Below are 13704 nucleotides of genomic sequence, written 5' to 3'. Positions count from 1 at the left end.
GCTTCAAACAGCAGTCGGGTTGCTCTCAAGAATATTCACATGTATGATATAGAATTTCAAGAATATCCAAATGTATGATATAGAATGTTTGATACCTCAAATGTTTTTTGTTACTTTTGATTATATTTTTAAAGATTTGGTAAACACAAAACTACTTTTTAAGTCGCAATTACAAGGGGTGGAGGTGTGTGCTAGGTAGGGAGAATGTATGTTTCAAGGTTTTACATTTGTAATGAAATAACGTAATTTTCCGGGAGACAACTACACAAAAAGTTTATAACAAATGGGATATACCATGCATCTCGTGAAAAGATCGTCATTCCCTCTTCAGACAATGAGGAGATGTTTTGACACAAAAAGGAGTGGCGTGAACTCGATTGGAAAAAACAATTTATTTTTGCAATTAAATATGCTTATGTATGGGGAATAGGGTAGAGATGCCACATGTATGTTATTGCTGACATCATCTTGCATCTTGTTCTGATAATTTAATCTTTTGTGCACATAACATTTTTGTGTTGAACAGATAAGTTTGCTTTCATCGGAAAAATTAAAGATGTTTTTCATTTTGTAATTTTTTCCTCTTTTGACTTCGCCTCAAACATATTTCTAAGTTCAAAACATGAAAACAGCAATATTTTCTCAGAAAGTCCACTTATCGAAATCAAACTTTGCACTGCACCTCTCCTATTGGTATAGAAACTGTACCCCTAATTGGAAAAGAATCCATGACGTAGTTTTTAAGTTATAGGTCACACAAATGTAGAAGTAAAGAAAAAACATATTTGTTTTCCAAAATACACATATCAAAATTAAACTTTGCACAGCACATCTTCTATAAGTATGGAAACTGTTCCCTAAATTTGAAAAGAATCCATGAAGCAAATTTCAAGCTATAGGTCACACAAATGTTGAAGTAAAAAAATTCTAAGTTAATATTTTTTTCAGAAACTCCAAATATTGAAATAAAACTTGACACTGCATATCTTCTATAGGCATAAAAGTGTTCACAAAGTTTGAAAAAAATCTTTGTAGTAGTTTTCAAGTTATAGGTCACACACAAAAATATTCTCGGCTGGACGGACAGAATTCCTTGGCATATCTATACACTCTTGAAAAAAAGAAACCCACGGGTAGTATGTAGTTCACTGAACCTGACTACACCAAAAATCCGGTTTATGAATTGGATATATGTTATTGAAAATGTTGGTGGCCTGATATTCGACAAACGGTGAGTCAAAACCCAGTCTTAAACAGCATTGTTTTCACACTTGTTAAAAAATGTCATGGATGAAAACAGTAAAGCAAAGTTCGAAAATCAGAGACTCAGTGCTGCCGATTGCAACATCTCCATAGGACGTATCCAAAGAGGGAAATCGCAGTCTTCTGTTGCATGTCACTTCAACGTACACCACAGAACTATTTGCCGCCTTTGTGACCGATACACAGAGTTCAATTCCACTGCAGACCGTCTGAGAACCGGACGACCAAGAGTTACCACCCCTGCACAGGATCGCTACATTTGACTGTTCCACCTACGTCATTGCAATGCCACAGCTACGGAGACTGCAGGACGCATCCCTGGTTTGAGGAGGATATCGGACCAGACTGTCAGGTGCCATCTTCGCGAGGCTGGAATCCGACCCAGAAGACCAGTTATCGTCCCTGTTTTGCAACACAGCCTTCAACAGCAACGTTTGGGTTGGTGCCATACTTTACAGCCTTGGCATTTGGGAAACTGGAGAAGAGTATGGTTTAGTGATGAATCATGATTTCTTCTTCACCGGCGAGATGGAAGACAACGTGTTTATCGTCGTCGAAATGAGCGTTTTGCCCCACATTGTGTACGTGTATTTAACAAATTCGGTGGCGGTAGTTTTATGGTGTAGGAGGCCATATCCTACACGAGATCTGACTTGGTTGTGGTTCAGGGAAATTTGACAGCAAATCGCGACATGAATCAAATTCTTCAAGCTCACCTTCTTCCAATCATTGACCGCCAGAGGCAGCTGTTTCAATAGGACAACACTCCACTGCATACAGCTAGTGTCATGGTAGACTACCTTCATAATGCCAATATCAACGTCTTGCCCTGGCCGTCAAGATCCCCAGATCTCAACCAAATCGAACACCTCGAACTCGATCGATGTGTACATCAAGGTCAGAACACGCTGCAGACACTCACACAACTGGCCAACGTGTTAGAAGCAGAATGGTGCAGAATTCTGCAGGACAGAATTTGTACACTTATCCAGTCAGTGCCAAGGAGATGCAGAGCTGTGATTGCTGCCTGGGGCTGTCACACGAGATACTGAGTTCAGCGCTACCTTGTGGCCTTATGTGACATGACAATGAACAGTTCTCAATGCCTTTGTTCAAAGACAACATGTGACTATCGAGCCCCAAAATTTCATATTTGTATCTATGATATCAGATAAAATATATTGACTTTATCAGGTACAATAAATTTACTAAAAATCTACCTGTGCGTTTCTTTTTTCGATGAGTGTATAAACCGTCATCCTGTTAGGTCAGGGGTGTAAAATAGTTTTTTGCTGAGTTCAAATAAATCGCGTCACATGTAACTGTATAGTTGGGAGTAGAGAGAGGCACATGTAATTGTGTAGATGGGAGTAGAGAGCGGCACATACTGTTAGGTTGTACTGCTGGTGAGTGTCACTGTCAAGGCTCCCAGCTGTCTTCTGACGCAACCGCGTTGTCACAGGGTCAAGGTCAAACAGGTCACCCCCTGGTCCCTCCAACCTGTACGTCAGGTCCTCCCGGATACTGTCAGCATCAGTGGCCGACACCAGTGGAGTCTGGTATATAATGACATGGTCATTCCATCATTAATACAACACTTACTACTATCCTGCTACTTTAACAGCATGCACTAATATAGCATGCAACATATATTGTATTTTTACAATTGGATATGTCAATTGGAGACACAAATTTGGTATATCAGATATACCTTGCCCTGTCTTATGTTTGAAGGCTACTTGTGCTGCTGGAGAGAATGATTGTGCCCTACCAGAGAGTGATTGTGCCCTAACACTGAGTGACTGTGCCCTACCAGAGACTGATTGTGCCCTACCAGAGAGTGACTGATCCCTACCAGAGAGTGACTGTGCCCTACCAGAGAGAGTGACTGTGCCCTACCACAGAGTGACTGATCCCTACCAGAGAGTGACTGTGCCCTACCACAGAGTGACTGTGCCCTACCACAGAGAGTGACTGTGCCCTACCACAGAGTGACTGTGCCCTACCAGAGAGTGACTGTGCCCTACCACAGAGTGACTGTGCCCTACCACAGAGTGACTGTGCCCTACAACAGAGTGACTGTGCCCTACCACAGAGTGACTGTGCCCTACCAGAGAGAGTGACTGTGCCCTACCACAGAGAGTGACTGTGCCCTACCACAGAGAGTGACTGTGCCCTACCACAGAGTGACTGTGCCCTACCACAGAGTGACTGTGCCCTACCACAGAGAGTGACTGTGCCCTACCAGAGAGTGATTGTGCCCTACCACAGAGAGTGACTGTGCCCTACCATAGAGTGACTGTGCCCTACCACAGAGAGTGACTGTGCCCTACCAGAGAGTGACTGTGCCCTACCACAGAGAGTGACTGTGCCCTACCACAGAGTGACTGTGCCCTACCACAGAGTGACTGTGCCCTACAACAGAGTGACTGTGCCCTACCACAGAGTGACTGTGCCCTACCAGAGAGAGTGACTGTGCCCTACCACAGAGAGTGACTGTGCCCTACCACAGAGAGTGACTGTGCCCTACCACAGAGAGTGACTGTTCCCTACCACAGAGTGATTGTGCCCTACCACAGAGAGTGACTGTTACCTACCACAGAGTGACTGTGCCCTACCAGAGAGTGACTGTGCCCTACCACAGAGAGTGACTGTGCCCTACCACAGAGTGACTGTGCCCTACCACAGAGTGACTGTGCCCTACCAGAGAGTGACTGTGCCCTACCAGAGAGTGACTGTGCCCTACCACAGAGTGACTGTGCCCTACCAGAGAGTGACTGTGCCCTACAACAGAGTGACTGTGCCCTACCACAGAGTGACTGTGCCCTACCAGAGAGAGTGACTGTGCCCTACCACAGAGTGACTGTGCCCTACCACAGAGAGTGACTGTGCCCTACCACAGAGAGTGACTGTTCCCTACCAGAGAGTGATTGTGCCCTACCACAGAGAGTGACTGTTCCCTACCACAGAGTGACTGTGCCCTACCACAGAGTGACTGTGCCCTACCACAGAGTGACTGTGCCCTACCAGAGAGTGACTGTTCCCTACCAGAGAGTGACTGTGCCCTACCACAGAGTGACTGTGCCCTACCAGAGAGAGTGACTGTGCCCTACCACAGAGTGATTGTGCCCTACCACAGAGTGACTGTGCCCTACCACAGAGAGTGACTGTGCCCTACCACAGAGTGACTGTGCCCTACCACAGAGTGACTGTGCCCTACCACAGAGAGTGACTGTGCCCTACCACAGAGAGTGACTGTGCCCTACCACAGAGTGATTGTGCCCTACCACAGAGTGATTCTGCCCTACCACAGAGTGATTGTGCCCTACCACAGAGAGTGACTGTGCCCTACCAGAGAGTGTGACTGTGCCCTACCACAGAGTGACTGTGCCCTACCACAGAGTGATTGTGCCCTACCACAGAGTGACTGTGCCCTACCACAGAGAGTGACTGTGCCCTACCACAGAGTGATTGTGCCCTACCACAGAGAGTGACTGTGCCCTACCACAGAGTGATTGTGCCCTACCACAGAGTGACTGTTCCCTACCACAGAGTGACTGTTCCCTACCACAGAGTGACTGTGCCCTACCACAGAGTGACTGTGCCCTACCACAGAGTGATTGTGCCCTACCACAGAGTGACTGTTCCCTACCACAGAGTGACTGTGCCCTACCACAGAGTGACTGTGCCCTACCACAGAGTGATTGTGCCCTACCAGAGAGTGACTGTGCCCTACCACAGAGTGACTGTGCCCTACCACAGAGTGATTGTGCCCTACCACAGAGAGTGACTGTGCCCTACCACAGAGTGACTGTGCCCTACCACAGAGTGACTGTGCCCTACCACAGAGAGTGACTGTGCCCTACCACAGAGTGATTGTGCCCTACCAGAGAGTGATTGTGCCCTACCAGAGAGTGACTGTGCCCTACCACACAGAGTGACTGTGCCCTACCACAGAGAGTGACTGTGCCCTACCAGAGAGTGACTGTGCCCTACCAGAGAGTGATTGTGCCCTACCACAGAGAGTGACTGTGCCCTACCACAGAGTGACTGTGCCCTACCACAGAGAGTGACTGTGCCCTACCACAGAGTGATTGTGCACTACCAGAGAGAGTGACTGTGCCCTACCACAGAGTGACTGTGCCCTACCACAGAGAGTGACTGTTCCCTACCAGAGAGTGACTGTGCCCTACCACAGAGAGTGACTGTGCCCTACCACAGAGAGTGACTGTGCCCTACCAGAGAGTGACTGTGCCCTACCAGAGAGTGATTGTGCCCTACCACAGAGAGTGATTGTGCCCTAACACTGAGTGACTGTGCCCTACCACAGAGTGATTGTGCCCTACCACAGAGTGACTGTGCCCTACCACAGAGTGATTGTGCCCTAACACTGAGTGATTCTGCACTACCACAGACTGATTGTGCCCTACCACAGAGTGACTGTGCCCTACCAGAGAGTGACTGTGCCCGACCACAGAGAGTGACTGTGCCCTACCACAGAGTGATTGTGCCCTACCAGAGAGTGACTGTTCCCTACCAGAGAGTGACTGTGCCCTACCACAGAGAGTGACTGTGCCCTACCACAGAGAGTGACTGTGCCCTACCACAGAGTGATTGTGCCCTACCAGAGAGTGACTGTTCCCTACCACAGAGTGATTGTGCCCTACCAGAGAGTGACTGTTCCCTACCACAGAGTGACTGTGCCCTACCAGAGAGTGACTGTTCCCTACCACAGAGTGACTGTGCCCTACCACAGAGTGACTGTGCCCTACCAGAGAGTGACTGTGCCCTACCACAGAGTGACTGTGCCCTACCACAGAGTGACTGTGCCCTACCAGAGAGTGACTGTGCCCTACCACAGAGTGACTATGCCCTACCACAGAGTGACTGTGCCCTACCACAGAGTGACTGTGCCCTACCACAGAGTGATTGTGCCCTACCACAGAGTGACTGTGCCCTACCACAGAGTGATTGTGCCCTAACACTGAGTGATTGTGCACTACCACAGACTGATTGTGCCCTACCACAGAGTGACTGTGCCCTACCACAGAGAGTGACTGTGCCCGACCACAGAGAGTGACTGTGCCCTACCACAGAGTGATTGTGCCCTACCAGAGAGTGACTGTTCCCTACCAGAGAGTGACTGTGCCCTACCACAGAGAGTGACTGTGCCCTACCACAGAGAGTGACTGTGCCCTACCACAGAGTGATTGTGCCCTACCAGAGAGTGACTGTTCCCTACCACAGAGTGATTGTGCCCTACCAGAGAGTGACTGTTCCCTACCACAGAGTGACTGTGCCCTACCAGAGAGTGACTGTTCCCTACCACAGAGTGACTGTGCCCTACCACAGAGTGACTGTGCCCTACCACAGAGTGACTGTGCCCTACCACAGAGTGACTGTGCCCTACCACAGAGTGACTGTGCCCTACCAGAGAGTGACTGTGCCCTACCACAGAGTGACTATGCCCTACCACAGAGTGACTGTGCCCTACCACAGAGTGACTGTGCCCTACCACAGAGTGATTGTGCCCTACCACAGAGTGATTGTGCCCTACCACAGAGTGACTGTTCCCTACCAGAGAGTGACTGTGCCCTACCACAGAGAGTGACTGTGCCCTACCAGAGAGTGATTGTGCCCTACCACAGAGTGATTGTGCCCTACCACAGAGTGACTGTTCCCTACCACAGAGTGACTGTGCCCTACCACAGAGTGACTGTGCCCTACCACAGAGTGACTGTGCCCTACCAGAGAGTGATTGTGCCCTACCACAGAGTGATTGTGCCCTACCACAGAGTGACTGTGCCCTACCACAGAGTGACTGTGCCCTACCACAGAGTGACTGTGCCCTACCACAGAGTGATTGTGCCCTACCACAGAGTGATTGTGCCCTACCAGAGAGTGACTGTGCCCTACCACAGAGTGACTGTTCCCTACCAGAGAGTGAATGTGCCCTACCACAGAGAGTGACTGTGCCCTACCACAGAGTGATTGTGCCCTACCACAGAGTGATTGTGCCCTACCACAGAGTGACTGTGCCCTACCACAGAGAGTGACTGTTCCCTACCACAGAGAGTGACTGTTCCCTACCACAGAGAGTGACTGTGCCCGACCACAGAGAGTGACTGTGCCCTACCACAGAGAGTGACTGTGCCCTTCCACAGAGAGTGATTGTGCCCTTCCACAGAGTGACTGTGCCCTACCACAGAGAGTGACTGTGCCCTACCACAGAGAGTGATTGTGCCCTACCAGAGAGTGATTGTGCCCTACCAGAGAGTGACTGTTCCCTACCAGAGAGTGACTGTGCCCTACCACAGAGAGTGACTGTGCCCTACCACAGAGTGATTGTGCCCTACCACAGAGTGATTGTGCCCTACCACAGAGTGACTGTGCCCTACCACAGAGAGTGACTGTTCCCTACCACAGAGAGTGACTGTTCCCTACCACAGAGAGTGACTGTGCCCTACCACAGAGAGTGACTGTGCCCTACCACAGAGAGTGACTGTGCCCTTCCACAGAGAGTGACTGTGCCCTTCCACAGAGTGACTGTGCCCTACCACAGAGAGTGACTGTGCCCTACCACAGAGAGTGATTGTGCCCTACCAGAGAGTGATTGTGCCCTACCAGAGAGTGATTGTGCCCTACCACAGAGTGACTGTTCCCTACCAGAGAGTGACTGTGCCCTACCACAGAGAGTGACTGTGCCCTACCAGAGAGTGATTGTGCCCTACCACAGAGTGATTGTGCCCTACCACAGAGTGACTGTGCCCTACCACAGAGAGTGACTGTTCCCTACCACAGAGAGTGACTGTTCCCTACCACAGAGAGTGACTGTGCCCTACCACAGAGAGTGACTGTTCCCTACCAGAGAGTGACTGTTCCCTACCACAGAGTGATTGTGCCCTACCACAGAGTGATTGTGCCCTACCAGAGAGTGACTGTGCCCTACCACAGAGTGATTGTGCCCTACCAGAGAGTGACTGTTCCCTACCACAGAGTAACTGTGCCCTACCACAGAGTGATTGTGCCCTACCAGAGAGTGACTGTTCCCTACCAGAGAGTGACTGTTCCCTACCACAGAGTGATTGTGCCCTACCAGAGAGTGACTGTGCCCTACCACAGAGAGTGACTGTGCCCTACCACAGAGTGATTGTGCCCTACCAGAGAGTGACTGTTCCCTACCACAGAGTGATTGTGCCCTACCAGAGAGTGACTGTGCCCTACCACAGAGAGTGACTGTGCCCTACCACAGAGTGATTGTGCCCTACCAGAGAGTGACTGTTCCCTACCAGAGAGTGACTGTTCCCTACCACAGAGAGTGACTGTGCCCTACCAGAGAGTGACTGTGTCCTACCACAGAGAGTGACTGTGCCCTACCACAGAGTGATTGTGCCCTACCAGAGAGTGACTGTGCCCTACCATAGAGTGATTGTGCCCTACCACAGAGTGACTGTGCCCTACCAGAGAGTGACTGTTCCCTACCAGAGAGTGACTGTGCCCTACCAGAGAGTGACTGTTCCCTACCACAGAGTGACTGTTCCCTACCAGAGAGTGACTGTTCCCTACCACAGAGTAATTGTGCCCTACCACAGAGTGATTGTGCCCTACCACAGAGTGATTGTGCCCTACCAGAGAGAGTGACTGTGCCCTACCAGAGAGAGTGACTGTGCCCTACCACAGAGTGACTGTGCCCTACCACAGAGTGATTGTGCCCTACCACAGAGTGATTGTGCCCTACCAGAGAGTGACTGTGCCCTACCACAGAGTGACTGTGCCCTACCACAGAGTGACTGTGCCCTACCACAGAGTGATTGTGCCCTACCACAGAGTGATTGTGCCCTACCACAGAGTGATTGTGCCCTACCAGAGAGTGACTGTGCCCTACCACAGAGTGATTGTGCCCTACCAGAGAGTGACTGTGCCCTACCACAGAGTGACTGTGCCCTACCACAGAGTGATTGTGCCCTACCACAGAGAGTGACTGTGCCCTACCACACAGAGTGACTGTGCCCTACCACAGAGTGATTGTGCCCTACCAGAGAGTGACTGTTCCCTACCAGAGAGTGACTGTGCCCTACCACAGAGAGTGACTGTGCCCTACCACAGAGAGTGACTGTGCCCTACCACAGAGTGATTGTGCACTACGAGAGAGTGACTGTGCCCTACCACAGAGTGATTGTGCCCTACCAGAGAGTGACTGTTCCCTACCACAGAGTGATTGTGCCCTACCACAGAGTGATTGTGCCCTACCAGAGAGTGACTGTGCCCTACCAGAGAGTGACTGTTCCCTACCACAGAGTGATTGTGCCCTACCAGAGAGTGACTGTGCCCTACCACAGAGAGTGACTGTGCCCTACCACAGAGTGATTGTGCCCTACCAGAGAGTGACTGTGCCCTACCACAGAGTGATTGTGCCCTACCACAGAGAGTGACTGTGCCCTACCACAGAGTGATTGTGCCCTACCACAGAGAGTGACTGTGCCCTACCACAGAGTGACTGTGCCCTACCACAGAGTGATTGTGCCCTACCAGAGAGTGACTGTGCCCTACCACAGAGTGATTGTGCCCTACCAGAGAGTGACTGTTCCCTACCACAGAGTGATTGTGCCCTACCAGAGAGTGACTGTGCCCTACCACAGAGAGTGACTGTGCCCTACCACAGAGAGTGACTGTTCCCTACCAGAGAGTGACTGTGCCCTACCACAGAGAGTGACTGTGCCCTACCAGAGAGTGACTGTGCCCTACCACAGAGATGGACTGTGCCCTACCACAGTGTGATTGTGCCCTACCAGAGAGTGACTGTGCCCTACCAGAGAGTGATTGTGCCCTACCAGAGAGTGACTGTGCCCTACCACAGAGTGATTGTGCCCTACTACAGAGTGATTGTGCCCTACCAGAGAGTGACTGTTCCCTACCAGAGAGTGACTGTTCCCTACCACAGAGTGATTGTGCCCTACCAGAGAGTGACTGTTCCCTACCACAGAGTGACTGTGCCCTACCACAGAGTGATTGTGCCCTACCAGAGAGTGACTGTTCCCTACCACAGAGTGATTGTGCCCTACCACAGAGTGATTGTGCCCTACCACAGAGTGATTGTGCCCTACCAGAGAGTGACTGTGCCCTACCACAGAGTGATTGTGCCCTACCAGAGAGTGACTGTTCCCTACCAGAGAGTGACTGTGCCCTACCACAGAGTGATTGTGCCCTACCAGAGAGTGACTGTTCCCTACCAGAGAGTGACTGTTCCCTACCACAGAGTGATTGTGCCCTACCAGAGAGTGACTGTGCCCTACCACAGAGAGTGACTGTGCCCTACCACAGAGTGATTGTGCCCTACCAGAGAGTGACTGTTCCCTACCACAGAGTGATTGTGCCCTACCAGAGAGTGACTGTGCCCTACCACAGAGAGTGACTGTGCCCTACCACAGAGTGATTGTGCCCTACCAGAGAGTGACTGTTCCCTACCAGAGAGTGACTGTTCCCTACCACAGAGTGACTGTGCCCTACCACAGAGAGTGACTGTGCCCTACCAGAGAGTGACTGTGCCCTACCACAGAGAGTGACTGTGCCCTACCACAGAGTGATTGTGCCCTACCAGAGAGTGACTGTGCCCTACCACAGAGTGATTGTGCCCTACCAGAGAGTGACTGTGCCCTACCAGAGAGTGACTGTTCCCTACCAGAGAGTGACTGTGCCCTACCAGAGAGTGACTGTTCCCTACCACAGAGTGACTGTTCCCTACCAGAGAGTGACTGTTCCCTACCACAGAGTGATTGTGCCCTACCACAGAGTGATTGTGCCCTACCACAGAGTGATTGTGCCCTACCAGAGAGAGTGACTGTGCCCTACCAGATAGAGTGACTGTGCCCTACCAGAGAGTGACTGTGCCCTACCACAGAGTGATTGTGCCCTACCACAGAGTGATTGTGCCCTACCAGAGAGTGACTGTGCCCTACCACAGAGTGACTGTGCCCTACCACAGAGTGACTGTGCCCTACCAGAGAGAGTGACTGTTCCCTACCACAGAGTGATTGTGCCCTACCAGAGAGTGACTGTGCCCTACCACAGAGTGACTGTGCCCTACCACAGAGTGATTGTGCCCTACCACAGAGAGTGACTGTGCCCTACCACACAGAGTGACTGTGCCCTACCACAGAGTGATTGTGCCCTACCAGAGAGTGACTGTTCCCTACCAGAGAGTGACTGTGCCCTACCACAGAGAGTGACTGTGCCCTACCACAGAGAGTGACTGTGCCCTACCACAGAGTGATTGTGCCCTACCAGAGAGTGACTGTGCCCTACCACAGAGTGATTGTGCCCTACCAGAGAGTGACTGTGCCCTACCACAGAGTGATTGTGCCCTACCAGAGAGTGACTGTTCCCTACCACAGAGTGATTGTGCCCTACCACAGAGTGATTGTGCCCTAATAGAGAGTGACTGTGCCCTACCACAGAGAGTGACTGTGCCCTACCACAGAGTGATTGTGCCCTACCAGAGAGTGACTGTGCCCTACCAGAGAGTGATTGTGCCCTACCACAGAGTGACTGTGCCCTACCACAGAGAGTGACTGTGCCCTACCACAGAGTGATTGTGCCCTACCAGAGAGTGATTGTGCCCTACCACAGAGAGTGACTGTGCCCTACCACAGAGTGATTGTGCCCTACCACAGAGTGATTGTGCCCTACCAGAGAGTGATTGTGCCCTACCACAGAGTGACTGTGCCCTACCAGAGAGTGACTGTGCCCTACCACAGAGAGTGACTGTGCCCTACCACAGAGAGTGACTGTGCCCTACCACAGAGAGTGACTGTGCCCTACCACAGAGTGACTGTGCCCTACCACAGAGTGATTGTGCCCTACCACAGAGTGACTGTGCCCTACCACAGAGAGTGACTGTGCCCTACCACACAGAGTGACTGTGCCCTACCAGAGAGTGACTGTTCCCTACCAGAGAGTGACTGTGCCCTACCACAGAGTGAGTGTGCCCTACCACAGAGTGACTGTTCCCTACCACAGAGAGTGACTGTTCCCTACCACAGAGTGATTGTGCCCTACCACAGAGTGACTGTGCCCTACCACAGAGAGTGACTGTTCCCTACCAGAGAGTGACTGTGCCCTACCACAGAGAGTGACTGTGCCCTACCACAGAGAGTGACTGTGCCCTACCACAGAGTGACTGTGCCCTACCACAGAGTGATTGTGCCCTACCACAGAGTGACTGTGCCCTACCACAGAGAGTGACTGTGCCCTACCACACAGAGTGACTGTGCCCTACCAGAGAGTGACTGTTCCCTACCAGAGAGTGACTGTGCCCTACCACAGAGTGAGTGTGCCCTACCACAGAGTGACTGTTCCCTACCACAGAGAGTGACTGTTCCCTACCACAGAGTGATTGTGCCCTACCACAGAGTGACTGTGCCCTACCACAGAGAGTGACTGTTCCCTACCAGAGAGTGACTGTGCCCTACCACAGAGAGTGACTGTGCCCTACCACAGAGAGTGACTGTTCCCTACCAGAGAGTGACTGTGCCCTATCAGAGACAGTGATTGTGCCCTAACACAAAAAGTGACTGTGCCCTACCACAGAGAGTGTTTGTTGAGTTCCTGGGTTGGCGTCATCCTCCTGGATGAGAGCAGTGTACGCTGCAGCACCGAACTGTGGGGGATTGTCGTTGATGTCGTCAATGGTGACTTCCACCAGCGTTGATGCCGTGTACACAGGCAGCTTGGAGTCGGTGGCATACACCATGAAGTCATACTTGTCTTTCTTCTCTCGGTCCAGCACACAGGAGATGACCAGCTGACCAGACTGTCGGTTCATGTAGAAGGGGAAGTCAACACCTGGATTGACATTCATTACATTGCATGACATTACCCATGAACAACAGCACCAGAGGGCTGTATTCACCTGGATATGTAGTCATCATTATAAAATGTCAACAAAGACTTTCACTTAACAATATATTTAAAACAACAAGATGGTGGAATAATGGCCATGTCTGATCAATACTGCAGCCTTTGTTGCGATTTTGAAAATCAGATTCTTCTTCTTGAAGAAATTTAGGTTTATTTGTCTTTTGTTTATTTCTTAGTTTGTTTACCGCTGCACTCAGCAATATTCCAGGTATATGATGTTGATCTATAAATAACTGAGTCTGGACCAGACAATCCAGTGATTGACATCATGAGCATCGATCCACGCAACTGACTCGCTGACTTGGTTGATGCATGTCATCATATCCCAATTGTGCAGATTGATGCTCATGATATCAGTCACTGGATTGTCTGGTCCAGGCTTGATTATTTACAGACCGCTGTCATATAGCTGAATATTGCTGAGTATGACATTAACAACAAACAAACAACTGGATCAGGTGGTTGGGAGATTTTTCTCTGACCCCTCAACCCCGACAGTAGCTGTACCAACACACAATGAGAACA

General features: G+C 50.7%; 1 protein-coding gene across 1 annotated transcript in view; it reads right to left on the bottom strand.

The window, feature by feature from the left end:
• The window catches only part of LOC124147332 (protocadherin Fat 1-like), a 159776-nt gene that overhangs the window by 97109 nt on the left and 48963 nt on the right, over positions 1-13704 (bottom strand). The window contains exons 34-35 of the mRNA XM_048402375.1: positions 12845-13104; positions 2652-2819 (exon numbers count right to left, since the gene is read on the bottom strand). Coding sequence (XP_048258332.1) covers positions 2652-2819; positions 12845-13104 — 428 coding nt within the window. The remainder of the gene's footprint in view (positions 1-2651; positions 2820-12844; positions 13105-13704) is intronic.

Source organism: Haliotis rufescens, unplaced genomic scaffold, assembly GCF_023055435.1.
Source record: "Haliotis rufescens isolate VD_foot unplaced genomic scaffold, xgHalRufe1.0.p SCAF_26, whole genome shotgun sequence".
Taxonomy (NCBI): domain Eukaryota; kingdom Metazoa; phylum Mollusca; class Gastropoda; order Lepetellida; family Haliotidae; genus Haliotis; species Haliotis rufescens.
This window is presented reverse-complemented; position numbering and strand designations above follow the sequence as displayed.